The following is a 27,275-nucleotide window of genomic DNA, read 5'->3' on the forward strand; positions in this document are numbered from 1 at the left end:
ATTTGTTTCAGAAAGCAGTAAATTCTATCAGCTTCCTATCTAAGACATCTAGTCCTGTTGTGAAGAGCCCCATCGGCTGTTTACATGTGCTCCACACCACATTTTCCTAGCTTGGCTAAAATAAAATGATACACAGGGGAATAAATTATACTTGAGTCATCATGTATATTTGAAACATATGTGTGCATATTTTTATTTTATTTTTTTTTTGAATAATTTCTGAGACTATAAAATAAAAGTTTTTTCTTTAGGGTTCTCTAACAGAGGTCAGTGGATTACAGATGGGACTATACATGGTAATTTTGTTGATTTAGAGAACTCCTAGATGAGGAAATTCTCTCCACCAATGGAGGTTAGCACTTTCCGTGGGACTTGACTAAGGTCACAATCCATGTTGCAGATCAGACTTTTACCCAAATATTCTTGGTCTCTTCTCCTATACCACACTGCTTCTCAAAAAAAAAAGAAAGCCTTTTAGAAGAGGAAAGGCTCTACTCTGGTAGAACTGTGGTTTCATCCATGGGGCTGATGAGGACATCACAACTCATTCATGGACCCCTTCTCCATGTCCTTCTAGAGGGGCTCCCTTCAATGAGCTGGATGCCTTCTTTGCCCTGTATTACTATTGTAAGGATAATGACACGTCTCATTCTTGCCTTGTGACTAACTCCTCGTCTCCTTTTTAAAAATTCTGATGACATCTTATATGTTACTTCTCCATCATTCCTTATTTGTAATGGTTTGCCTCCAGCTCCCAGGCGTCATGTGGTTCCCGGTGCCCTTTGTTTGATATTCACTTTTGATTTTTTTTGAGACTATAATGTTGTCACGTGATTGCCAGGCAACTATAAAACAACAGGTACATAGATGATGGGATAAAAAAGATGGACCTGCAATTATACTCTCTAGCAATGTTTTTCAGTGTCTAATAGTTTCGAGTTGTACCTTTGAAAATGTAACTAGAATTTGAAATATGATTGTTATTATTCACAAAAAATTGAAGGAATTTTCAATATAATCTGTTTAATTTTATTTTCCTAGGTGGTCCTTAAAAGAGTTTTGAGGAGGAGTAAAGAAATGTTAAATTGCTAGAATCTTGAAAGGGACTGGCCCTTTTTCTTACATTAGAAAGTTCCTCCATTAGAATGTTAAATTATACTAGTTATGGTGGCACATGCCTGTGATCTCTATTACTGGGGAGCCTCAAGCTGGTGAATCGTTTGAAATCAAGAGTAATGAGCTACAGTGGGCTAAATCAAAGCTTCTTAAATTGTGGGTTGTGACCACATATGGGGTCACATAACTGAATGTGGGGGTTGTGAAATTATGATTGATTGTCAGCAAATGTTGGATTTGTGTAACTATTTTGTAAATTTTTATTTTAAATATATTTTATATTATATGTATGTATATCTATTTTATAAAAATATAAAATTTATAAAATATAAAAATTTCTCAGGTAAAAAGGAATCACAAGTGAAAAAAGTTTGAAAAATCATGAGTTAAGTAATTGAGTTTCCACACTAAACCCAACATCAGTAGGGTGAGGGGCTGGGAACATCAGACCATCATGCTAACTGATCCAGGTCAGTCTATAAGTGGCTGCAGAGAAGAGGCAAGTGTTCCATCTGAACACACAAAAAGAGTGTGTCCGTACCTTAGCAGAGTGCCTGATACATTGCAACCACTTAATTGACTGATAACAAAAAATGTTGAACTTTAACCATAGAAGATTTTTTCAAGTTTACCTTCCAGGGTTCCCTCTCCAGGGGAATCTTAAGTCTCTCAATTGTAAAGTGCTTACTTAGCATAGTACATGACATATGGGCACCATATAAAATTGCTTATTCTCTTTTTAATTTTTAATTTTTATTTTTGGCTGAGGCAGTTGGGATTAAGTGATTTGCCCAGGGTTACACAGCTAGGAAGTGAGACCAGATTTGAATTCAGGTCCTCCTGACTTCAAGGCTGGTGCTCTATCCACTGCACCACCTAACTATGCCCTCTTTTTAATTTTTTAAATAAAGATTCATTCATGTTAATAATATAAGATTTTTTTCAAGTTTACTTTCTAGGGTTCCCTCTTAGGGGAATCTTAAGTCTCTTTAAAATACTTATTACTTAGCATAGTACATGACCCATGGGCACCATATAAAATGCTTATTTTCTTTCTAAATAAATATTCATTCATGGTAACAAGCATTTATTAAGCACCTACTGTGTGCAAGGCACTAAGAATAGATGATATAAACAAAATAGTCCTTGCCCTAAAGCAACTTATACTCGGTGGGAACTTAGGGGGGAAAAAACAACAAAAATTCTCGTCATCTACATCATTCTTTGTTCTTTCCTCATTCTATAGGAGTTATATGTTTTTCATAAAACCACAAACTATTAAGTCTATCAGGGACCATAGAATCCATCAGATGAGGAAACTGAGGCCCCCAAATCCCCATTCAAACAGGAATTGCCTAAGTGTTTGAATCCCACATTCAAGGTTTCTTTTCTTTTGTTTTTTAAATAGTTGCAGTTGTTGTCACCAGGTATAAATCCAAGGAACTGAGTCGCAAGCAGAGCCAACAGCTGGAACTCCTGGAAAGCGAGCTCCGGAAAGAGATCCGTGATGGTAGGTTCATCTCTTCTTTTCCAAAAGGTAGTCTTCCATTTCTGACCCAGAGACAGATGCAGAAATGATTTAAATTTTTACATGGAGTCAGAATCCAGCACAGCGGTGTTTGGGGCCCGCTACCCCCGTAATTATCTCATGCTTTTCTTTAACAAGCACCGAGGTCGTGGTTAGCATTAGATGGAACAGCTCCAAGAGCGTGTCTCCTGTTTGTTGAGTTTTAATATATGGCTCTTGGGATTCTGTTTTTGCAGGATTTGCTGAGCTGCAGATGGATAAATTGGATGTGGTGGATAGCTTTGGCACTGTTCCCTTTCTGGACTACAAACACTTTGCTCTGAGAACTTTCTTCCCTGAGGTAAAGGAACATTGATCAGGGTTTGAAAGGCTGAGTCTGGAATAGTAACGAGGAGGGACATTGCTAATGTAAAGTTCCTAGTGGTTTTTTCCATAGGAGGCTTCAGATAATGTGTTTTGTTTGGAAGAAGGGCATAGGTTGAATTGAACTAGGAGACATGGTTATTAAATGCATGTTAGGCAGCCAAATGGTAAAGGTATGAGAGATCTGGAGTTAGGAAAGTCTGAGTTCAAATGTGATCTCAGATACTTCTAGCTGTATGACCTTGCACAAGTCATTTAATCTCTATTTCCCTCAGTTTCCTCATCTGTAAAATCAAGATAATAATAGTAACTATCTCTCGGTTCTATTTTTATTTATATTTATATATATCTCTAATTTATATTTTAATATATTTAACATCTACTGGTCATCCTGCCATCTAGGGAAGGGGGTAAGAGGTGAAAATTGGAACAAGAGGTTTGGCAATTGTTAATGCTGTAAAGTTACCCATGTATATATCCTGTAAATAAAAGGCTATTAAATAAAAAAAAATAAAAAAAAAAAGAAAACAGAAGAAAAAAAAATATATATATATATCATACACACACACACACACACACACACACACACACACACACACATATTTATTTATAAAGAGCTCAGCACTACATAAATCACTTTTCTGTTGTTGAGCCATGTCTGACTCTTCATGACTCCATTTGGGATTTTCTTGGCAAAGGTACTGGAATGGTTCACCAGCTCATTTTACAGACAAGGAGACTGAGGCAAACAGGGTGAAGTGACTTGCCCAGCTCACACAGCTAGTAAATGTCTAAATTCAGATTTAAACTCACAAAGATGAATCTTCCTGACTCCGGGCCCACTGCCCTGTCAAAGTGAATGCAAGCCCCCATGGGCTGATCCTCAGAAACATCCTTTTATCTGCTCTAACACTCAGCCCATGCCAGACGAGAACTTGTCAAACGCTCTTAAGCCAGCCTTGGCCAGAAGCCTAGACATGTGCAGTAAGCACTTTTTAACTTCACTATAATTCTAGATTTGGGCAATAGGATCTATGAGGCAAGCTTCCAGAGGCTGGGCTGCCTCCATAAACCACCCGTGTTAGGTTTTTCTAATGATGGATCTTTGGATGAAAAAGGATACCAGTAACCCTTCAGCCTTTTGCTTCTGCTCAGGGTTTTTTTTTTTTTTTTTTTTTTTTTTTTTCCCCCCTCTAGTTTATTAATTTTTCCACTTAATTTTCTAACATGTCACCTCACACTTGCCATAGAGGGTGACGTAGGACTCCCACTAGTCATCTCTGTGCCCCAAATTGTGTCTCATGCCTGGAATGCTCCATTCCTAACTTCCCTTAAAGCTGAGCTCAAGTGACAATTCCACAGGGAAGCAAATCTTGGGACTTCTTCCATCCACTTCAGGCTCTAGTACCCTTTCGTTGACAAATTACTTTAGTGTTTTCATTTTTCTGTTCCATGTGAATTCTCCACAGTAGAATGAAATCACTTTGAAGGGAAGGACTTTTTATGCCTTTGATTCTCTTCCCTGTGTCTAGCATATGTTAGGTCCTTAATAAATGCTTCTTGAAAGAAGGAATAATTTTTAAAAAATACTTTGGAGACCACTGGGTGACTCTAGATGGAGTCAGGAAGACCTGAGTTCAGATATGACTTCAGACACTTATTAACTGTGTGACTCTAAGCAAGTCACTTAACTTTGATTACATTGCCCCATCCCACCCCCCAAAAAAATATCTTTGACAGACTAGAACAGTGGTGTCAGAACTGAAATAGAAAGGAGAAGACCTCCTATGGGACACATCTTGACTTAGTTTGAAACATCATATTTTAATTTATTTTGTTAATTATTTCCCAATTAAATTTTAATTTGGTTCAGAGAATGTTTTTGACATGTCTGGGCTAGGCTATCAGGCAGGGGAAGAGAGAGCTAGATTTATGGACCTGTCTCTTGCCACCCTCTTCTTCTCTCCTCCCTTCCCTTCCTTCCCCTTCTTTTCCAGATGACAGAATGTAAACTCTTTGAAGACAGGGATTACTGCTGCTTTTTTTTTTTTTTTTTTTTTTTTGAGGGAAGTATTCTCAGTTTCTAGCATGGTACATGACAAATATTAACCACTTAATAAACGCAAATGACTTTAGGAATGACTGAAAGCCTTCTCCTGGGATTGCACCTTCATCACACTCTCAAATATCTGAGGTCCCTGTTAAGAATTCAATAGCAATAGAATGATAGAGTTTCCTGTCCTCCCCAGGAAGCCTTTTGATTTGTGCTGCTAATGAGAATGCTTTAGGTCCTATTCCGTGACCCCAGTAATATATTTGCCTAGGTTTTCCCTAATTTAGTCACCTAAAAGCAAGATGAAGAAATGACTATGGAGGCAATCTGACCTGCAGGAAAGCTTATTAGTTCAGAGGGCGCGGGGATGGAGTCACATACTAGTGATTAGGGGGAACAGGAAGAGATGTAAGAAAGTGAGCTGATTTAACAGAGGGCAGTGCATAATCCTGGAGTCCCCTGGGAACAACATAAAAAATAGAAGCCAGTCTAGCTCATTAAGGAAGAACACCAAGAAACAGCATACATTTGTTAAGGGGAAATCAGGAAAGCCATAGCAAAAGACAGAGACAGAGAAACAGAGAGAGAGAGAGACAGAAATGGGGGATGGGGTGAAGGGGAGAGAGGAAGGAGGGAAGGAGGAAGAAGAGAGAGACAGAGAGAGACAGAAATGGGGGATGGGATGTAGGGGAGAGGAAGGAGGGAAGGAGAAATAAGGGAGAGACAAAGACAGAGAAACAGAGAGAGACAGAAATGGGGGGTGAGGTGGAGAGGAGAGGAAGGAGGGAAGGAGAAATAAAGGAGAGATAGAGAAACAGAGAGAGACAGAAATGGGGGGGGTGGAGAGGAGAGGAAGGAGAAAGAAGGGAGAGAGATAAACAGAGACAGAGATGGAGGAAGGGGGAAGAAAAGAAAGGGAAGGGAGAAAGATGAAAGAGAGAAAAGGAGGAAGAGAAGAGACAGACAAGTGAGAGAAGGGGAGAGGAGAAGGAAGGAAGAATGGAGGAGAGAAGAAGGGAGGGGGAGGGAACACACTATAGCTAACAATATAAAGGAAGGCCACATGATGTGCTAGAAATAGCCCTGGGTCTAGACTAGCCCCTGAGGTGATCAGAAACTGGCTCCTGAGCTTTTGAAGTTTTGAAGTTTTAAGGCATATGAGGCCAAAAGACCAAAGTGAAGGAGGAGGGCAAGCCCAGCAGGAGCAGCAGCCTGGAAAGCCAGAGATGGGAGATGATTGACCATAGTGTGTGAGGGACAATAAGCAGGACAGTTTGGCTAGACTGTGAAGGGTGTGAAAGGGAGTAACTTGGGAAAAATCTAAAAAGGTTGGCTTAGACCTGGTGAGGAAGGTTCTCAAAGACCCTCTAAACCACAGAGTTTGTGTTTGATCCTGAAGCTAATAAAGAAGCATCGTGGTGAAGTCGGGTAGCATTTATTAATCACCTACTGCATGCCAGGCACTGTGCTAAACACCAGGGATGCAAAGAAAGGTCAAAAATAAAACTTAAAAAACAGCTCTTGCTTTTAAGGAGCTCTCTGTCTAACAGGGGAGATGATATTTTTGAGTTATTTCCGTTATGTCTAACTTTGTGACCCCATTGGAGGTTTTCTTGGCAAAGATACCAGAAGGGTTTGCCATTTCCTTCTCCAGCTCATTTGATAGGTGAGGAATACTGAGGCAAACGGAGTAAAGTGACTTGCCCAGAATCGCACAGCTAGTGAGGCCAGATTTTAACTCCGACCTTCCTGATTCCACCCAGCACTCTATTTACTGTGACACCTATCTGCTTCCCCAATGGGAGAGAACACATGCAAATAAGCTATATACATTTATTATTTAAGATGCATTCTTTCTTTCTCTCTCCTCCTCCTCCTCTTCCTCCTTCTTCTCCTTCCCTCCTTCCCTTCTTCCCTTTCTCTCTCTCCTCTTCTTCCTCCTTCCTCTCTCTCTCTCTCTCTCTCTCTCTCTGTCTCTCCATTACATACATATATTTTTATATATAATACATACACACATATTCTCTATATGCAGGATAAATTGGAGTTTACCTCAGTGGGAAGGCACTAGTGTTAAGGAATATTGGGGAAAGTTTCTTGCAAAAGGTGCGATTTGTACTGAGACATGAAGGACACCAGGAGAGAGAGATAAAGGGAAAGAGAGAGTTCTAGGCATAAAGTGTAAAGGGCTGGCTCCCTGTTGTGTCTGAGGAACAGTAAGGATGCCAGGGTCACTGGATTGCAGCCCACATGAAGAAGGGTTAAGGGGTAAGAAGATTAGAAAGGCAAGAAGTGACCAGAAGCTTTCAAAGCTAGACAGACAATATGATATTAGCTCCTGGAAGCTGTGGGGAGCCACTGGGGTTGATTGAGTTGGAAGATGACTGCTCTGCTGTAGGAAGATCATTTCAGCAGCTGTGTAAAGGAGGGATGGGGCAGCTAGGTTGGCACCATAGTGGATAGACTTGGAATTAGGAAGACTCATCTTCCTCAGTTCAAATCCAGCCTCAGTCATTTCCTAGCTTTGTGACCCTGAGTAAGTCACTTCACTTTGTTTGCTTCAGTTTCCTTATCTGTAAGATGAACTGGAAAAGAAAATGGCAAATCATCCAGTGTCTTTGCAATGAAAAGTCACTCAATAACAACAACAATCAGCTTTGTGAGAGGTTCCTGAGATTTCGGTACCAAGACTTTTTTTTTTTTTTCAAAAGGTCAGAAGTCTCAAGGAAGTTCACAATTCACAGTGGCTTACACCCATTCAGCACTAGATTTGAGAATTTTCAACCTGGGGGTCCAGTAAACCATAGCTCCCTCTGCCTGAGCTGCCAAACGATTCCATTTTCAGTTGTGTTATTTCAAATTCTATTTTCTTTTGTTTGTTCTGTTGAAAATTGGAGAAGAATCGAGAGGTGGGTCAGGCTTCCTGCAAGAGCTCGGGTCAACAGACTCAGCACATGGGAAGTTCAAAATTCACGTTTGAAATTCACATTTGGACTTCCTTCTTTGAAACCAAGAATTTGCTTTTTACTCTCTAGCTGCATAAAGTCAGTTCAGCAGATAAAATAGTAATAGGACTAAGAAAATTCAAATCGAGCTTCAATTTTTACTTAGAATTATGGGAGACAATGGCCCAAGTATTCTGAGTACTTCTGCAAATCCCCTTTGTGCCATCTAATTTAGGAGCATGTAAACAAAAATGGCCCAGGAGAACTTGACTTAAAAGTCATACTGGAAATAAAACATACTGGAAACTGGAAACAAACAATTTTTTTATCATCCTAATAAAAGAAAACTAGATGTTTGAGCTAAATTCAGCTTCAAAAAGGTTATTCTTAAAATCCCCGCCCCCCCCAATTTTCTTATTTGTTTCTTTTCCAATGTTTTTTTTTAAAGCTATTAGTTGGGGTTTTGATTCATTTCCCAAAGAAAATGTATTTCGTAATTAATTTTCACAGGATGATAGATTCAGAGTTTAAAGGACCCCTCAGAATTCATTTCAGTAAACATTTACTAAATGCTTACTGTGTGTCAGGCACTGTGCTATAAGCACATAAGGCATAGAAAAAGAGGGAAAAGGTAATCTCTTCCTTTAAGGAGCTTACAATCTAATGGAAAAAACAACAAGCAAATATGTGTACAAGGCAAGCTATATTGTTGTTGTTCAGTTGTTTTAGTCATGTCAGACTATGGGGCTTTCTTGGAAGAAATGTCATTTCCTTCTTCAGCTTATTTTACAAATGAGGAAACTGAGATAAACAGGGTTAAATGACTACTTGCCCAGAGAAGTACTAATAGTACTAGTACTAAAAATACTAGTAGTATCAGCTGTCTGAGTGTCTGAGGCTGGAATTGAATTTAGGAACATGAATCTTCTTGATTTCAAGACCAATGTTCTATCCCCTGGGCTACAGAGCTACCCTATCCTCTCATTTTACAGTGGTGTGATTTGCACAGAATCAGTAATAGTGAGTGTGAGAACTAGAATTTTAACCCAGGTCTTCTCCCTTCAGAACTGTCAAAATTTCCCCTATATCATACACTCTCTTATGTAGGATTGAAGATAAATCTATTTGTTTTTATGTAAGGAGTAAAGTAATTTATTTTGAAACAAGTGATGGGGTGGATAATGAAGACACCAAAACTTGAGTTCAAATTTGTCCTTGTACAGATCCTTGCTTGATTTGGGGCAGGAAAAAAATCTCTTAGTGGTCCCTGGTAAATCTCTAAAACTAAAGTTAAGGAGAAAATACTGATCTGTGTGGGTAGAAGTAGTTGCTCACTCCTTACACCTACTCTAGGAAATCATACCTTCATTCAAAAAAAAAGGATGAGTCAAACTCTGATTGTGGCTTTTGTGTCTGTTGCAAATCAGTTGGTAAAGATCATTGGATCGAGGAGGGGAGGGGAGGAAGAGAAGAAGAGAATTTAGAAATGTTAAAAAAATAGTGTTTAAAAATTGTTTTTGCATTGTAATTAGGGAAGATATTAAATGAAAAAAAATAAATTACGTTTCTTAAAAAAAAAAAATAAAACATAGGTTCATTGATTTGGAATTGAAAGAGACCCCATAGGCTATCTAGTGCAACCTATTCATTTTATAGTTGAAGAAATGAAAGCTTAGAGAGATGAAAGGTCACATAGGTAGCAAGTTATCCAGTTGAGATGCACATCTAAGTCCTGTGATTACAAATACTAATCTTTCCATTTTTCTACAGAAGAGAAACTTTGGGGATCCACTTGAGGTTCACATAGTTATTAATCTATTTTTGAATACTGACTATTGCTGTTACTAACTACAATGCACAAAATGAACATTGCCTAGGGTGGGATCTGAGCTGATTTTTTTAGGAGATATAGATGAAACAGTATGTAAATGTGAGCGATTAGCAGTGATAAATAATATTTTTTATCTGTATGATCTCAACCCTCGGTGTCCGTAGCTATAGTTTAGAGTTATCTTATTGCTTCAAAAAATAAATTAAAAGATGAAGGAATGAATGGATGAATAAATAAATGAGAATAATGAAGTGGCTCTTCTTCCAATTGGAATATTCAATTGTGTCCCATGAATCCTGAATAATTATTTATTATGCATTGTAAGGGTTTACGGAAAATATAAGCCTTTAGGCCGTTAAGATTAGCAAATAGTGTTACTCCTTTATTAAAATTGAGTTTGGTATAATAAAACGGAGTTTTCATTTCCTTTGCATCTCATGAATAATACAAGTATCTTCTTCTCCTCAGTCAGGTGGCTTTACCCACATCTTCACCGAAGACATGCATGTAAGTATCTTAAGTTTTCATTTTTAGCCTGGAGACTGGCATGTATCTAGGTAGCATAGCACCCTCCCTTCCCTCATCATTATCATTATCATCATTATTAGCTTAGAATTGATTTGTTGTCTTTTTTCGGTACAATAAATTCAATATTAAATTAGCAATTCATTGATTGTCTAATCCCACTGTGAATATTCTGTTTAGTTTTTATTTCCCCCAAAAAAGAGATAAATAAATTTGTGTGTTCCAGAGCCGAGACCCAGGAGATAAGAATGAAAGCCTCATTGCTTTAGATGCATTAATCTGCAACAAAAGTTTCCTTGTTACTGTCATTCATACTCTTGAAAAACAGAAGAGTTTTTCCGTGAAAGACAGGTATGTGAGTACCAACCCACCTTGATGTGTCATTCATGCTTCATGGGATCGTAGATTTAGTTTATTGCTTTCGGTTACAAGTGGGAATACTGAGGTCCAGAGAGATGAAGTGAATTGTTCAAACTCAGAAGTGGATGAGCTGAAATTTGAATCCTGTGCTTTTTTTCATCCCCTTATACTACAATAACTCTCAAAAGAATTATGATTTCATCAACAGGGATACTCCCTCTGCCAATGTAGATGTGGCCCCTTCCATGTCTAAGGGCTAGAATTCTTAATTTATAATCTAAAGATTCCCCCCATGAATAAATTTCAAAGAGTCCATGAATGTGGATGGGAAAAAGAAATAACATTTTTCCTCTCATTAACCTTTGTTTTAATGGTATTTTATGCATTTAAAAACATTCTCAGAAGGGGCCCATAGGTTTCACCAAATGCCAAGGGGGTCCAAAGCATCATAAAATAAAATAAAATAAAATGAAATAAATCCCCTCAGCCTGAGAGATATTGTGAGCTGCTGTGGCCTAAACAGTTAATCTGTTGGGTGAGTCTTGTGGTGATAAATCTTTCCAAATGTAGCTAGGGGTGGTCTTTGGGCAACATTCTGTCTCTGGGCATCTTTCCAACTTCATCAAATCCATTCAGTCTGAAGACCAGCCAAAGTGATCTCACACATGGCACCTCATCCCCGAGCCCTTACGCTGACTGTTCCCCAGGCCTGGGATGTCCCCTCTCCCCCTTTTCTGTCCCCGGGAATCTTCGGTTTCCCTCAATGCTCTGCTCACTTGCTGTTATCTGCAGGAAGCCTTCCCTCCCCACCCCTGGTGGCTAGTATTTCCCGTCTATACCAAGGGGAACCTGTATGTTGATTTTGCCTTATTTGTGTATTGTACATACGAACATGTCTCCCTTTTTAGAATGTCAGCATCTTTTTTTTTTTTTTTTTAATAGCCTTTTATTTACAGGCTATATACAGCATTGACAATTGCCAAATCTCTTGTTCCAATTGTTACTGTCCCCCCTCCATCCCCCCTCATCTAATTCTCATCTAACTAAAAAAGGTAGAGGAATCCCTGAACCAATGAGATTAATTATAGGACACAAAGCATCGTGTAACCTTGATTCTAACTCCATTTGGACGATGTGACTTAGAGGATAAAAGCACTAGATCTGGAATCAGAAGGTCCCAAGTTCAAATCCAGTCTCAGACACTCGCTCTGCCCCAAATCACTTCTGTCTGCCTCAGTTTCCCAACTATAGAATGCCTTCATAATAGGATTGTTGTGAAAGTCAAGTAAGATCGATCGATTTTCAAACCTTTGAGCATTATATAAATGCCAGGTATCATTATCTATCATTATCATCCTCATCACTACATCACTTACACAACCTCATGTGCCCTTTAAAGCACCCTATTACAACACCATGAAAAGGCACGAGTCTTTCTTCAAAAAGCAGAAGTAGTGTTTTCTAGGGTTTTTTTTTAAAAGAGTTGCATGACTTATAAATAGATGGGTCTGTGATGACATCAGGGTGGGATTCTTTTTTTCACTCTCTCTTATCTGCATCTGTCCACAAATCTTCCAGAGAGATTTCCCCCTCTCCCAGAGCTGGGGAGATTTCCTTTTGGTTAACAAACTGTCTTAAAAAGTACAGTGTCACACTTGGTCTATCTCTGCATTACTTGTGTTTCAATCGGTGACCTGTCTTCCCCCTTTGTTTTTCCTAATGTCATACATAGTCTTGCACCTGTCATCATCATTTTTGACATCAATACTTCAAAGATATATGATTTCATAGGCTATTCTTTTACACAAATCTGTTCATATTTGTATTTAATGAGTATTAGTTTTACCTGGTGTTATGTCAAGCTTAAGTGACTTATTACACATTATTCCGTGTTTATAGAATTTGATTTTGAGCCAAAATGACCCCCTTTGCCCATGTTCCCCCCCCCCCCCCCCCATGTCTTTGCATCAGGGAAAGTTCCTTATGCTTGAAATGCCTTCTGTGTCACCTCGGCCTCTTCATCCAGAGCTCAGCATCTATAGGAAGCTTTTCTAAGCCACTGAATTCTTCATCATATTTTCTCTCCTCCAGTGATCAAATAGATGGTTAAAGGGTGGATTTGTTTAGTTGGTTATGCTAATGTTTACAAGAGAGGACTTTCTTTTTTTAAAAAATCATTGGGGAGAATTGGGCATGATGGCAGGCAATAGTGATGCAAAAAGAAAGAAGGAAAACAGTGATAAACATTTCAGGGAAGCATTTTAAAGTGCCCAGAAGAGAACAGGAGGTGGTTCAGACAAGAAGACCAGCATTAGGATTTATGTGCTGAATTGATATTTTATATAAACACACATACATTGTGTGTGTATGTGTGTGTGTGTATAAATCAAGATTCATTGTTTCACAATGGTTCAGACTCACACAAAAAAGATTTTTAAAGTATCAGTTGAATACTTTGTGTCTTTTTGGACAGAATATAAACTCTTTGAGGGTAGAGGACTTTTTTATTTTCCTTAGCACCTATCATGGAAGGCACTTAATAAATGTTTACTGGATGGTGGAGGGAGTACACAATATGCATTTATATATTACCTATGGTGTGCTACACACTGTGTTAAGCACTTTACAAATTTTGTCTCATTTAATCCTTCCAATGACCCTGCAAGGTAGTTGCTGTTATTAACCCTGTTTTATAATCGAGGCAGATAGTAGTTAAGTAACTTGCCCAGAGTCACACAACTAGAAAGTAGCTAACGTCAAATTTGAACTCGGGTTTCTTGACTTTGGGCACAGTGCTCTACACACACTGCGTTGCCACCTAGCTTCCTCTGAATTGCACTTGATTAAATTGGATTGACTTGACCACTTTTGAGTTCTCTGTCCACTGGTGTATGTGACCATCCTTCTAAAACTTAATAAACAATCACAGTGGTTCACATTTATAGAGAGCTTTGAAGTTTGTATAGTATTTGCCTATATAATCTCATTTGACCCTCACAACAAGCCTGGACAGTATTGTTATTGTCCCCCTTTTACAGATAAGGAAACTGCCCCAGGGTTATACTATTGTGCATGTGAGGCAATATTCATGCTCAGGTTTTCTTGCCACTATCTTATCCCCTTTCCTTCAACCAAAATAAAATCACTCGGTGTCCAGTATCAAAAATGAGCCTTTATTGGTCCAGGGCTTGGCCAATACTTGATATCTTTCTATAAACTTTGTATAAACTATCAGAACTTGTGACCACCTAACACAGAACACTGGATAAAACCTGGAGTCAGGAATTCTCATCTAACTAAGTTCAAATTCAGTCTCAGATACTTCTTAGAGGTGTGACTCTGGTCACTTCACCCTGCTTGCCTCAGTTTCCCTATCTGTAAAATGAATTGAAGAAGGAAATGACAAACTGATCCAGTTGCCAAGAAAACCCCAAATGGAGTGAAACATGACTGAAGTTCCTGAACAACAAACACCCCACAGTCACTTCCCCAGCATGATAAGGCCCTGGAGTAGAAAGGAATTCATTAATTTACTCAGTTCTTCTCAAACCTACTGTGCACTATAGACTGTACTGGTCACTGGGCAAACCAAGACCTCAATAAAAATGGATCCTGTGGATTCATTCATCTAGGAAACTCCCTCTACTAACGCCAGTCAGCACTTTCTATTTAACTTAGTCATATGACATTTGTCTGAGAAATTAAAGGAGTTGTTCAGAGGTCACACAGTCTCTGTGTGTCAAAAGTGATCCTAGAACCCCAGTTTTCCTTTGACTTCAAAGTGGGCTCTTTACTGCACCCCACTAAATATATTCAGAATTAATACAAAGTAAGTGTGGAGGAGCAGAATCAGGAAAGGTCTTGAGTGGGGGGAAAGTAGTTCCTGATGGTGCTTTGAAGAAAGCTTAGAATTATATAAAGTCAGAGCTGGGAGTGCAAAGGAGAAAAGAACCTCTTTCCAGGCCGTAGTCTACCTTCAGGGTGTTAGCAACATTGGGTTAAGTAACAGTTGGTGGGGCGTCTGTGCCCAGAAAGTGAGAGCTGTCCTGGGCTGTTATGGCAAGAGTCCACACCTCATGAGGTGGCCAGAGTTCTCCCCCAAAGAATTGTGTGAAATCCAGAGCTGGAGTCATGTGGGTCCCTTACTCAATCTGTCTCCCAGTGGGCTCTCATCCACTGACTCCTCGCTGTCTCTTTCTCATCCAGGTGTCTGTTTGCTTCATTCCTGACCATTGCCCTCCAGACCAAGCTCGTCTATCTGACCAGCATCCTCGAGGTCCTCACGCGAGACCTGATGGAGCAATCGAGTAACATGCAGCCCAAGCTGATGCTCCGACGGACCGAGTCTGTTGTGGAAAAGCTCCTCACAAATTGGATGTCTGTTTGCCTCTCTGGCTTTCTCCGGGTAAGTGCCTCATCTTTCTGCAGTGTCAGAGGTAAGACAATCTTGGGTCTTATTTTTAGCAGACATTGACTTCTTTTGCAGTACAGACCCTGAGTACTCCATAGTGTCAAAACAACAGCTTTTCTGCCTTGGCCCTCATCCCGAGCATAGAGATGCCTGGGGGGAAAAAAAAGCAGCTAGTAGAACGAATATCTTGTGAATATTATTCATTTCCCCAGACATAATTTCTTTATGAAGAAAGACATTAAGATATTTTAGATGTACCTTGCCTCTATCAATTAAAATTAATTAAGTCCCTTCAGTTTCCTAGTCATCCTAAAAAGTACAGCATAAGAGAGAGAATAGCTAAAATATTAAAGAGAATGTACTTAAAAATAGCTGGAAGCATTTGAAAGAGAGCCATTTACATAAAAACAAAGGATGTGCTAATTACAAATAATATCTAACTGATCCTTAAAACAGGTTCCCCTAAGGACTCTCATTTGCCTAGTTAGAGTTGTTGTATGGACATATAGATAGAAGGAAATTGTATTTCTCAAACCATTCGTCACTTCCAGTTGTCCACTTAATTCAGCTATGTTTTCCCTTTGTTTTATCTTTGGTAAATAAAATAAAAGAAAGATGTCAAAAGTGATATTTGTGTGACAGGAAAGTTATTATTCTCCTTTAATTTCATTCTGTATCCATTTCAAGAAGAAAAACTGTGTATTTATAGCCAGTCCTAGAACTTAATTGAACCTTGAACAGGATGTATTGCTATGCCACTAATTTTCAACAATAGTATTTAAGTACAAGACTGAGATGTGGGTCTAAATAGAGGGTGGCATCCACAGCTGTGCTTACTTTAATGTTTAATGCTGCCTTGAAAGAAGACATATGATGTTTTCCTACCAATCCATCTTGCCCCCAAGCAATACCTGGGTAGAGAGGCTAATTAAATCAGCCTTCCCCTCCCCTTATTTATCTGATACTTAAAAACTAGTTGGATTCCTGATATCTTCATCCTTGTCTTCCTCAGCCCTATAATCATTATCTCAACAATAAGGACAATCCCCCATTTGAAACTTTCCCTCCTTTATGATAATCATCTTTTTTCTTCCCTAAATCCTCCATTCATCCTTGTCCTTCCATTAACCCTCCTTTATTTACCTGATGTACTTGAGTTCTTATTGGAGTTTGTTTAATATTTCATGGGTTCCCTTGCAAACCTTCAGGTATTCAGCATCTAACTGTTATCTGTCACCCTCATTACATAACCAGCCTTCTCCTTCTCTGATCAATAATATCTTTTACATCACTTGGTGTATATGGTTAAATGTGGTAGTACATTCCACCCTGCTTATGCTCACCATCCTTCCTTGGCCCTTTGGGGTACCTTTAATTCAATTTAATTTATTTGGCTTAAACATATGGTTTCATTGATATAAGGAACTCCCAATGAGAAAATGCTCTGCCCATATAGAGGGGCCCCTTCCTTTTGGTTTGCATTCTTGGAGAGTTGTCCTAAAGCTGCTGTTCTCAAAAAGCCAAGGAGTCTCTAACTCCCTTTCATGAAATCTGCAAAATTGTGCTATCAAAAGATTTTAATTTCTAATATGGTTAAAAACATCAATAGTTATAATCCATATAAACAGAAGCTTTTTGTGATTGGTGGAGAGGAGTGTTCCTCAATAAAGAAGCCCTGAGACCAAAAAGTTTGAGACCCATTGCTCTAGCAACTTGTTAAATTCAATTCAAAGAGCATTTATCAAGCACGTGCCATGTGTTAGTCACGGTTTCCAGTACTAAGTGACTTAAGGGAAGTTACTTCACCTCTGTTTGCCTCAGTTGTCTCAACTGTAAAATGGGAATAATAATAATAGTTCCCACCTTGTAAGGTTTTTGTGAGGATCAACTAAAATTATATTTGTAAAAGTACTTGACGTAGTGTCTGGCACACAGTAGGTATTACATAAATATTTATTTTTCTACCTTCTACCCATCAAAGATACAAAGACAAAACCTGAACATTCCCTTCCCTCAAGGAGCTTAAACCCTATAGGGCACACTAAAATAAAGTCTTTGGAATTTTAATTAATCTCAATAATAAAAAATCATCAAAGTGATTTCTTAGGCAAGTCATTTATCCTTTTTATGTTGAGAAATTCTCAAACTGAAATTGGAACCCCTAAAAAGAAACATAAAGAGATGTCTTTGACTCTGGCTAGATAATTGGATTCTCATTGCCTGAGAAGACAGGTATAGAGACAGGAATAAGTATTCCATGTTTGGGGAATAGTAAGGGAGCCATCTTGGAAGACACAGGAATTATGCTGGGGACTAGTGGGAGATGAGGTTAGAAATGATTTGTTTAATTGAAGACTGCTTTAATCATTCACAAAAGAGATGATGTTTATCGAGCTTGGCAAATTGGTCAATTAGTTTTGTTTTATTCTTATTTCTGAAGCTAATTGTCATATTATTTAGTGTTTGAGTTGTTTGGTTTTTTTTTTTTTTTTTAATATCATTACTATCTTGAGGTCTAGATAGTCTAAACTTTCGAGGATCCATGATTTGGGATGGAAATGGGTATTATACAAAATTAGTTGTTAGATTAGTCCTCAAGGGCAGACTGCCATCAGATCATTTTTTTAAAGCCTATCCAGTTTATCAGAAACTTGTGGACCCCTGGTTTTGAATCACTTGAAAGTAATATTATGGTAAGGCAATAGTATGGGATTTTGTTGGAAGATGAACCCCTAATAAGGACAGTTAAATAAGCATACCATTTGTAGGTAGTTAACAGCTTGTCTGAAGAAGACCTGAGGATATTAGTGAATCACAAGCCCTAAACTAATTAACAATCAAGTAAAGCAATCAAGAAAACGAATGTGATTAGAGGCTGCAGTTGAGCAATGTTTTGTCCAGGACATAGGAAGGAGGTCACAGTCCTTTTGGGCTCTTCCTGAGTCAGGTTACTGCTATAGTATTATATTTAGCTCTGGGTAACAGTTTTTTCAGAAGGATATTGATTAAATTGGAGAATGTCCAAAAAAAGGCAACTCTCTGGACACTGATGTAATCTCCTATTCATGTCATTGGTTGAAAGAATTTTTAAGTTGAAAGAGAGATGTGGGAAAGGGCAATACATGATAGCTATCTTAAAATCAAGGAGTAACACATAGAAGAATTCAACTTATTCTGCTTGGCCCAAGAGGGGAGGACCAAGAGTAATGATGGAAGTACACAGATTTAGATTTAATTGATTTAGAGTTAATTTTTTTTTCTAACACTTAGAACTATCCCATAGCAGGATGAGTTGCCAGGAGGAGGCTATTCCTCATACATAACGTTTTCAGAAAAAGACAAATGGACATTTTTTGGGTGGTCCAGTTGGAAAAACACTGCATTTGGATTCAGATGAGATTTATTTGCTTCCTGGCTGTGTGTCACCTAACCTCTTTTGACCTCGGTTTATAGATCTGTAAAAGGAGAGAGTTGGGCCAAATGGCAACTCGAGTCCCTTCTAGCTCTGTGTCCTATGATGTGAAGAGAATTCTTGTTGAAGTGTATTTTCACCTCATTGGCTTCTCGAGTCCCTTCCAGCTCGGCGATTCTTTGGTTCTCTGGAAATTTAGCTGAGAATAAAAACCTATATACAAGCACGATGGGTCCATTGGTTGCTATTGGACATTAACCATCTGATAAACTTTAGATGAAGAAGTTTATTCAGATGTCATAACCAGAGGGATAATATGGTACCATGAGAAGAGGCCTAGATCCTTGGGATGCAACCCTGGCCTTCCATTCATTAGCTATGGGGTACAGGATAATTTTCTGAATCTCATTATCTTCATGTATAAAATGGGAATAATAATACACCAAACACCTTATAGGATTATTTTGTGGAAAGTGCTCTATAATGTATATTATTTGTAAATAGCTAATCTCTAAAATGTGACTCTTAGCTCTCCATTTTTTTTGAAGGGGGGGGGGTTCAGAGTTGTGATTTAATTGGAACAAGGAAGTCCCATTAAAGAAACTCCCTCTACCAATGCAAATTTCTAATTCTTCTGTGACTGAAAGATTTGAATAGTTTCTCAGGGCATCAAGAAGTGATTTTCCCAGAGTTGTTCAGTTATGGCCAATGCTCTGTGTTATCACCAACACTCTGTGATCCTTTCTGTGAGGTTTTCTGGGTGAAGATACTGTAGTGATTTGCCATTTCCTTTTTCAGTGGATTGGGGCAAATAGTTTACGTGACTTGCCCAAGATCATACAGCTAGTGTCAGAGGCAACATTTAAATCCAAATCTTGCTGTAAATCCAAGGACCGCTCTCTGTTCTCTAGGCTGTGACACTTCATTCACATCGTTTTTCTATAGACTTAAAATTCTCAAGAGAATTTGTGATCTTATCAATGTACATCTATCCTCCCTCCAGTGATGTACACAGAAACTCATCTGCCACGTCCTCACAAAAATCCTCACTGGGGCGGGGAGACAGAGCACCTGTCACCAGGCTGGGTGCCTTCCTTGCTTTCTTTTGACATTTTGAGGAATGAGTATCCCACCAATGGAAAATCTGGCTACCTCTCAGTTATTTCTCATTCTCGCCAAAGGACCAGCCTGTCTTCTTTCTTAATTTCTTAATATGCAGAAGTATACGCTTCTGTACTATTTATGTATGCACCCATGCATGTATGTCTATGTACAAAATAAATGTATGTGTACATAACACATAAAATATCCACATGTATATTGTGCACAAAAATAGGAATCCGTGTGCACACAAATAGGTGGAAATATGTCATGGTATGTATTTCCATGCATGTGCAAATAATATAATTATAAATGTTTTGTGTTTATGTGTGTACAAAATAACTATATATGCATGCAACATAAGTATGTGTTATATGTAATATAAATATATGTACAATCACATAAAATATGCATTATGTATATTCTGCACAGAAATAGGAATGCATGTGCGCACTAATAGGTAGAACTATGTCATGGTGTATTTCCATGCATGTGCAAATGACATAATTATGTTTTTATTTGTGTATATGCAATATAACTATATGTGCATGAAACATAAGTATGTGTTATACACAATATAAATATTTGTACATACATATAAAATATGCAGCATGTTTATTGTGCACAGAAATAGGAACAGGAATAGGTAAAATGCACAACTATATAAATGCTATGTGTTTGTGTATATGCAGTATAAATATTTGTGCATGCAACGTGTGTTATATACAATAAAAATATATGTGTACATACAGATAAAATATACCACATGAATATTGCGTCCAGAAATGGGAACACATCTACACAAAGAGGTAGAAGTATGTCATGTATATATGTTCATGTTTATGTAAACAATATAAATATTTACTTGTATATGCATAATATGTGATTGTATGTTTAGACACAATATGTGTATGTGCATGTAAATATAGATTACAAGCATGTGCCATATACATGCACATACATGTGCTCTCATTTACATGGCTACCTCTACATACAAAATGTGCACTGTATAATATAGTTAAGTGTATAGACATGTATACCTGTGCACATTTATACACAATGGTGCACAGAGCCAGTGTCATATGCACAAATATATATATATATATTTGGTATTGTGCTTGGTGGCTGGGGAGAAAGCTCAGAGTTACCATCAGTAGATCTGGGTTCAAATCCTCCCTTAGATACTTGGAACCCGATATCTTTGAGAAGGAAGGACCAACAACAATGACCTGTGGATCCTCACTTCCCTATCTCTAAAATGAGGGTCCTGTCTGAGATCCCATGATCTCACAGTTTGGGTCCTTGGACTACATGAAACCACAAGTCTTCCCTCTGCTAGAATTGGAGGTAGGGATGCTCACATATGTCACTGGGAATCCCTGCTCCGTTTCCCCGTCCTGGCTGCTGTTCACAAAACCCTTGCCCCTCGACCACATGCTGCATCCCGCTGAAAACTAATCGTGCTGTCTCTTGTGCCATTCCTTCCCAAGGAGACTGTTGGAGAGCCCTTCTATTTGTTGGTGACAACCCTAAACCAGAAAATAAACAAAGGCCCAGTGGACGTCATCACCTCCAAAGCCCTGTACACTCTTAATGAGGATTGGCTCCTGTGGCAAGTGCCTGAATTCAGCACTGTGGTATGTTTGCTGTTACTCTTTCCTTCCAAATGCATGAGTGTTTACCAGTAAAGGCAAGAGGAGAGGGGGGACCTGGTCAGGAAAGAGAGAGGGAAAGCCATATCAAAATGATATAATTCCCGCTGTGAGAGGACTCATCCATTTCGTTAATTAAAAACAATAGTTGATAAAATATTAACGCCATGTTCAAATAATAGATTTTAATTACTTGGGTGCAGGGAGTGTCTTAATGACGCCTGGGGCAGTCATCAATTTCCAAAGATTTTAATATCAGGATGGCTTATGGCTCTCCGCGTTGTCAGAGAAGCTGCAAAGTGTTCCCTATTCAATTCTTGTAATTGCAATCAGGATTTCTCAGACCGTTCTTCTCGGGGAGACAATGTGTGAAGATGCGCCACAGCTGAATCGGAACGGGGGGCTTATTTTAGAAAGATAACATGAGATTAATTCAGCTCGAGTTTCCTGCGCCACACGACACGCGTACTTTATTTCCTTGGATTAGTTACAAATGTTTGGTGTCGTGCACTTAATATACCGTGATTTCATCACTATTTTTGGAGTGATGCCGTAAATAATGAGTGGCGTCGGCTCGGCTCGCTGTTTGGGGGATTTCACGTGGTGGAAGAGGAGGAGGAGGAAAAGGAAAGGAAAGAAAAGAGAAGGACCCTCCCCCCCACCCCTTCCCTGTGGCCTTTCCCACACAGAGAGAGGTTGGTTACATTTGGGCAATGATGAGGACCTTGGAGGGAGCCCAGGCCTGAAGTCACTCCAAGTTCATTTAAGAATTCTCTCCCTTTTTCCATGAAGGCAGATTGGAGGAAGAGATGACTCTGTCTTTGGGGGGCGGGGTGGGGAATTATGAGCGCTTCCAGCTGCAAGATGTACATCCATACAGTGGCTCTGGGCCTCTTCCCAACTTCTTGAGTGAGGGCTGGGAGGAGGGAGAAGAGCAGAAAAATGACAGTGAGTTTTTGGTATTGCTCATTTGTGTTGCTGATTCTCTTGTGGCTTTGCCTGGGACGGCAAGCATGGCGACGTTGTCTTGGACGAATGCACCCGTTAATTGGAGAAGGCACCATGTTGGCTTGGACTGTGTTTTGGCTATGCTTTCTGTCTGTTATGGATGAAACTCCCCATATCTGCTGTTATGGGTGATCAGTCACTAGTACCACGTGGGACTGGCCTTTCCTGGAAGGAGAACGCTTTGCTGACGCATGTGGCACAGGAGATGCTGGGTATTATCTTCCTCTAAAGTGGCCCTGGTCTGCAGCCTGCCTCCTAAGGCTGATTTCATTCTAATATAATCCCAGATGGAATCTATAAATCCTGCATAATTGAATGACATTGCATGGTAATGCTCGATTCCTGTAGCATCCATAAAAGAAACCTGGGATCAGAGATTTAGAAGCAGGAGGGGGCCTTGGAGGCCATTGAGTTCCGACCCTCTTTAGTTTACAGGTGCCTGTCCCGGGGCACAGAAAGGTTGTTTGACTTCTCCTGGATCACACAGCTAGTGGCGGAGGATTTGAATGTAGGTCTTCCCTGTTCAAAGTCCAGTACATAGAGAATCTCTGGCTGAAGAGTACCTTAGAGGTCATGCAATCTAGCAAAAATTGGAGGCGATTCTCTGATAAGGTAGGATGCCTACTCCCTCATAAAATAGCATTCCACTTTTGAATAACACTGACTGTTAGGAATTTTCTCTTACTGTGGAGCTGACATCTTCCTGGCTGCAATTTCTACCCATCATACCAGAAAAACAAGGATAGAGTCAGTCAGCCCTGAACAAGCTATGTTGCCAGGGAGTGGAGACCCCAAAACAGATCCTGTCCTCAAGAAGCTTATGTGCTAATGGGGGAGACAATCTGTGTATGGCACATTCAAGGTACTTGCAGAGTCATTGGAAGAGAAGGCTGGGCACCAGGAATGGAATAAGAGGCCCCTTGAGCTAGAAATCAATGATGCACTGTCTTAGTTAGCTCACTGGAGCCTTGCACAATCCTTAGAACTGTGTAGAATGGTGATTATTTACTCTTTTTAAACTTTAGTGAGGAAGCCCAGGTCCACAGAGATTCAGTGATTTGACCCCTCTGCTCACACAGCATGTAAGTGTGAAGGCCGGTTTTCCAGAGGTTTGCCTTGACTCCCCCAGGAGGCTTTCCCGGAGAGCATCTCCCGAGTACTCCTTGTACCCATTCCCATTGGTACCTACTCTTGTTGAGTGTTGTTCAACATTCAGATGAAGAACTAAGGAAGTAGATTTACATGTATTTACTTGACTCTGGGCTGGTTTGATTCCAAGCCCCTAAAAATTCCCCAAAGAAAATTGATTTGAAAGTAAAAATAGGTTGGGGGAATCCAGCAATGTTTTGGTTTCATCAAAAACATTAGACCAGAAGAAGGAAGGTGTGAAAAGAACAGTTGAGGTTGGGGGAAGGGAGGCAGAGAGAGGGTTATTTGTTGGTTTGCAAGAGTATTTTTGAGGTTCACATCTGGGTTTTTTTTTAAGCTGGGTTTGGTTTTTTTTTTAAAGGTTTTTCATCAGAGCAGATTTTTTTTCTCCCTTTCATTAAAAAGTATTGTTTATTTCACGGTCAATTAAGGTCAGATGTTTTTGATTTGTTAACACTGGGTTCATGAGTTATTTGATGTTGAAGAAATTTATGAAGACTTCTTATTTCCTTATGGGCCCTGGGGAGGGAAGCTAATGGATAATGACCATTTCAGAAATCCACAAGAATCCTTCCCTTCAAAGAGGAATTTGTCTGTAGAGAAAACAGAGATTTGTGAACTAGAAAAGAGACAGGCCTCTCGTTTATTATGTGGGCCCCAGCTTTTAAAATTACTTTCTGTTTCGAATGCATTTTATTGACCATGGACCGGGCTTTCTTTTGTGGTGGATTATACTAGAAATCGTTGAAAAGTCATATGACTCGGTCAGGTTTTGTGTGGTATTAGCAGAAGGTCAAGAGAAACTCCTAAAAATTGCATTTCTCCTGTAGGAAATTCTTCATACTGTCTCTGTCTTATTTCCCTTCCCTCTTTCCTCCTCTCCTTCATCATTCTGCACAGGGCTCGGAATTAGCTTAGCCTCAGTTTCCACGTGTGTCAAAGGAGGGGATTGGATGTGACAGCCTCTGAGGGCCACCCCCACCCTCCCAGCCTCTGAATCTGTGCTCTGTGTCTGGTTTTCAAAGGCTCCTGTGGTTGTCTGTGCAAATGTCAGAGGCTGATAGAGGCTCATGTTGCATCTGGGCGCACCCAAGAAAGAAATTATCTCAAGGAAGGGGAAGGAAAAAAGAATCATCAGAAAGCAAGAGGAAGTCATATTAGTGATCTGAAACGGCAGAGCTGGGACGGCAGAGCAGGGTTAAATTAAGAAGTCAGAGTCAGGATTGCCAGGAAGGGAGGCAGGCCCATGTGACAGAGTAACAAGGAGGCTTCACACCTCTAAGATTAGGACTGCTCCAGAGGAGCAGCTTCAGGCCTCCTGCCCCTGCTGTATCCACGGGTCACTGCTGACAAGCACGTCCTGGTCCTGGATCATCATTGTAAAGAGGCAGACGGAAGGGAGAGAGACAAAGAGACACAGACACAGAGATAGAAAGAGAGAGCGCTAGTGAGAGACAGAGACACAAGACACACAGAGCTAATGAGAGACAAAGAGACAGAAAGAGACCCAGAAAGAGAGAGCTAGTGAGAAACAGAGACAGAGACAGAGAGAGACAAAGAGACAGAGACACAGAGACAGAAAGAGACACACACACACAGAGGGAGAACTAGTGAGAGACAGAGACACGAGACACACAAGAGATAGTGAGAGACAAAGATAAAGAGAGACAAAAAGAGACCCAGAAAGAGAAAGCTAGTGAGAAACAGACAGAGACAGACAGACAGACAGAGAGAGAGAGACAGAGACAGAGACCCAGAGAGAGAGCTAGTGAGAGACACAGACAAAGAAAGACAGAAAGAGACCCAGAGAGAGAAAGCTAGTGAGAGACAGTGAGGGACACAGACACAGAGACACAGACAGAGCTAGTGAGAGACAGAGACAAAGAGATAGAGATAGACAGAGATATAGAAACAGGAAAAAAAAAACCAGAGAGCTAGTGAGAGACAGACAAAGAGAGAGAGAGAGAGAGAGAGAAAGACAGAGAGAGACAGAGGGAGGGAGGGACAGAGACACAGAGACAGAAAGATAGATGGAAATAGAAAGAGATAGAGAGAAGAGAAAGAAAAAGGGGAGGAGGGGAGGGACAGATAGACATAGAGATAGGGAGACAGAGAGTCGACCTTCCCTCAAACTAAACAATCAGGTCCTAGATTTCAGACTGGCAGAGCCTCAGACACCTCAGGTCCAAGCAGCTCATTTACAGAAGAAAATATTTCTTCAGAGAGGTGATATTTGACTTAAGCTGGGTCCTATGGCAGGGTTTTGTGAGCCCAGCACTCTACCTCCTGTGCTACCCAGATCACACTCAAAATAACAATCACAAGAAGTAATAGGAGTTAAAATATAGTCTTTATAATAGCTAGCATTTATCTAGAGGGTATCAAAAATCTCAGTGTAATTTTAAAGTTTAGTGGTGTAAAGCTGTACTAGGACTTTTGGGACACCCTGGATATCCCTTGAAGGTTATACCACACCTCATGGGTGTTATCTCATTTGACCTGTACAACTCATGAGGCAGGTGTTATTATCCCCATTTTACAGATGAGGAAACAGCCTGAGATATATGAAGTGACTTATTCAGGGTCATACAGCCAATATATTCCTGAGGTAAGATTTGAATTTGGTTCCTTCCTGACAAGTTCAACACTATCCCCTGTGCCATGTAGGTAGATAAAAGCAGCAGCATCCTTGGAGATGTATACCCCAAAAGGAGTTTTAGGATCATAGACTTAGAACTGGGAGGGACTCTAGAAGGTCATGTAGTCCATTTCTTCATTCTCCTGAAGAAGAAACTAAGTCATGGAGAAATAAGATTGCTTATTAGCTGTGGGTACCAGATGCCCTGGAGTTGGAATCTGAAGGTGAGAACATAGAATGGTAACATTCCTAATGTAAATCTGGAAGGGACTGTGTGGTTCAATCATTTTTCAGTCACATCTGACTCTTTGTGCCCCCATCTGGGATTTTCTTGGCAAAGATCCTGGGGTAGTTTGCCATTTCCTTCTCCAATTCATTTTACAGATGAGGAAACTGAGGCAAATGATTTGCCCAGGACCACACAGCTAGTAAGTGTCTGAAGCTGCATTTGAACTCAGATCTTCCTCACTTCAGGCCCAGTGCTCTAGATACCATTTAGTCCAACCTCCTCATTTTACAGAAATCTGGGGGCCAGAAGTAAGTGACCTGCCAACGGCACAGAGGTAGTAAGTGGCAAAGATAGGATTTGATTCCAGATCTGTTGTTCATTTCCTTACCCTGTTCTTCAAGCATCCCTAAGTTATGTTTAACAAGGGGAAATATTTTCAGGACAAAATACTTTCTGAAAGTTAAAGGAAGGGAATAAGCATTTATAAAACACCTACTATGTTCCAGACACAGTGAGAAGCACTCAAAATAACCCTAAGAGGTGGGTGCTTTTATTATTCCCCTTTTACAAACATGGAAACTTGAGACAGATAGAGATGAAGTGACTTGCTTAGGGTCACACAACTCATAAGGAAGGGTCTGAGGCATTTTAACTCAGGTCCTCCTGATCCAGCTCAGGGTACCATCTAGTTGTCTTGGAGAAAAGATGAGGAAACCGTCCCTCCTTCTAGTGGAGAGGTGGGGGGACTATGGTGTACAATACTGCATGCCCTCTCAGATGCAGTCACTGAATTTCTTATTCCTGGGTAATGTCATTTTTACAAGAAAGGCTCATTTTGAGAGGTTGTGGCAAGGAACTGGTATATCTGGAAATAACTCATGTGAAAACAAAAGGAATCAATAAAACATGTTAAAAATAAGTCGGGGGAAAATTTAAAGGGCTGTGTAAAAACAC

General features: G+C 39.8%; 1 protein-coding gene across 2 annotated transcripts in view; it reads left to right on the forward strand.

The window, feature by feature from the left end:
- PLXNC1 (plexin C1) overlaps positions 1-27,275 on the forward strand; it is a 237,013-nt gene that overhangs the window by 140,550 nt on the left and 69,188 nt on the right. For both annotated transcript variants that reach the window (XM_031940840.1, XM_031940839.1), the window contains exons 16-21: positions 2,525-2,626; positions 2,881-2,984; positions 10,305-10,343; positions 10,588-10,712; positions 14,928-15,126; positions 21,136-21,282. In XM_031940840.1, the coding sequence (XP_031796700.1) occupies positions 2,525-2,626; positions 2,881-2,984; positions 10,305-10,343; positions 10,588-10,712; positions 14,928-15,126; positions 21,136-21,282 (716 nt within the window). The remainder of the gene's footprint in view (positions 1-2,524; positions 2,627-2,880; positions 2,985-10,304; positions 10,344-10,587; positions 10,713-14,927; positions 15,127-21,135; positions 21,283-27,275) is intronic.

This window comes from Sarcophilus harrisii, chromosome 5 (assembly GCF_902635505.1).
Source record: "Sarcophilus harrisii chromosome 5, mSarHar1.11, whole genome shotgun sequence".
Taxonomy (NCBI): Eukaryota; Metazoa; Chordata; class Mammalia; order Dasyuromorphia; family Dasyuridae; genus Sarcophilus; species Sarcophilus harrisii.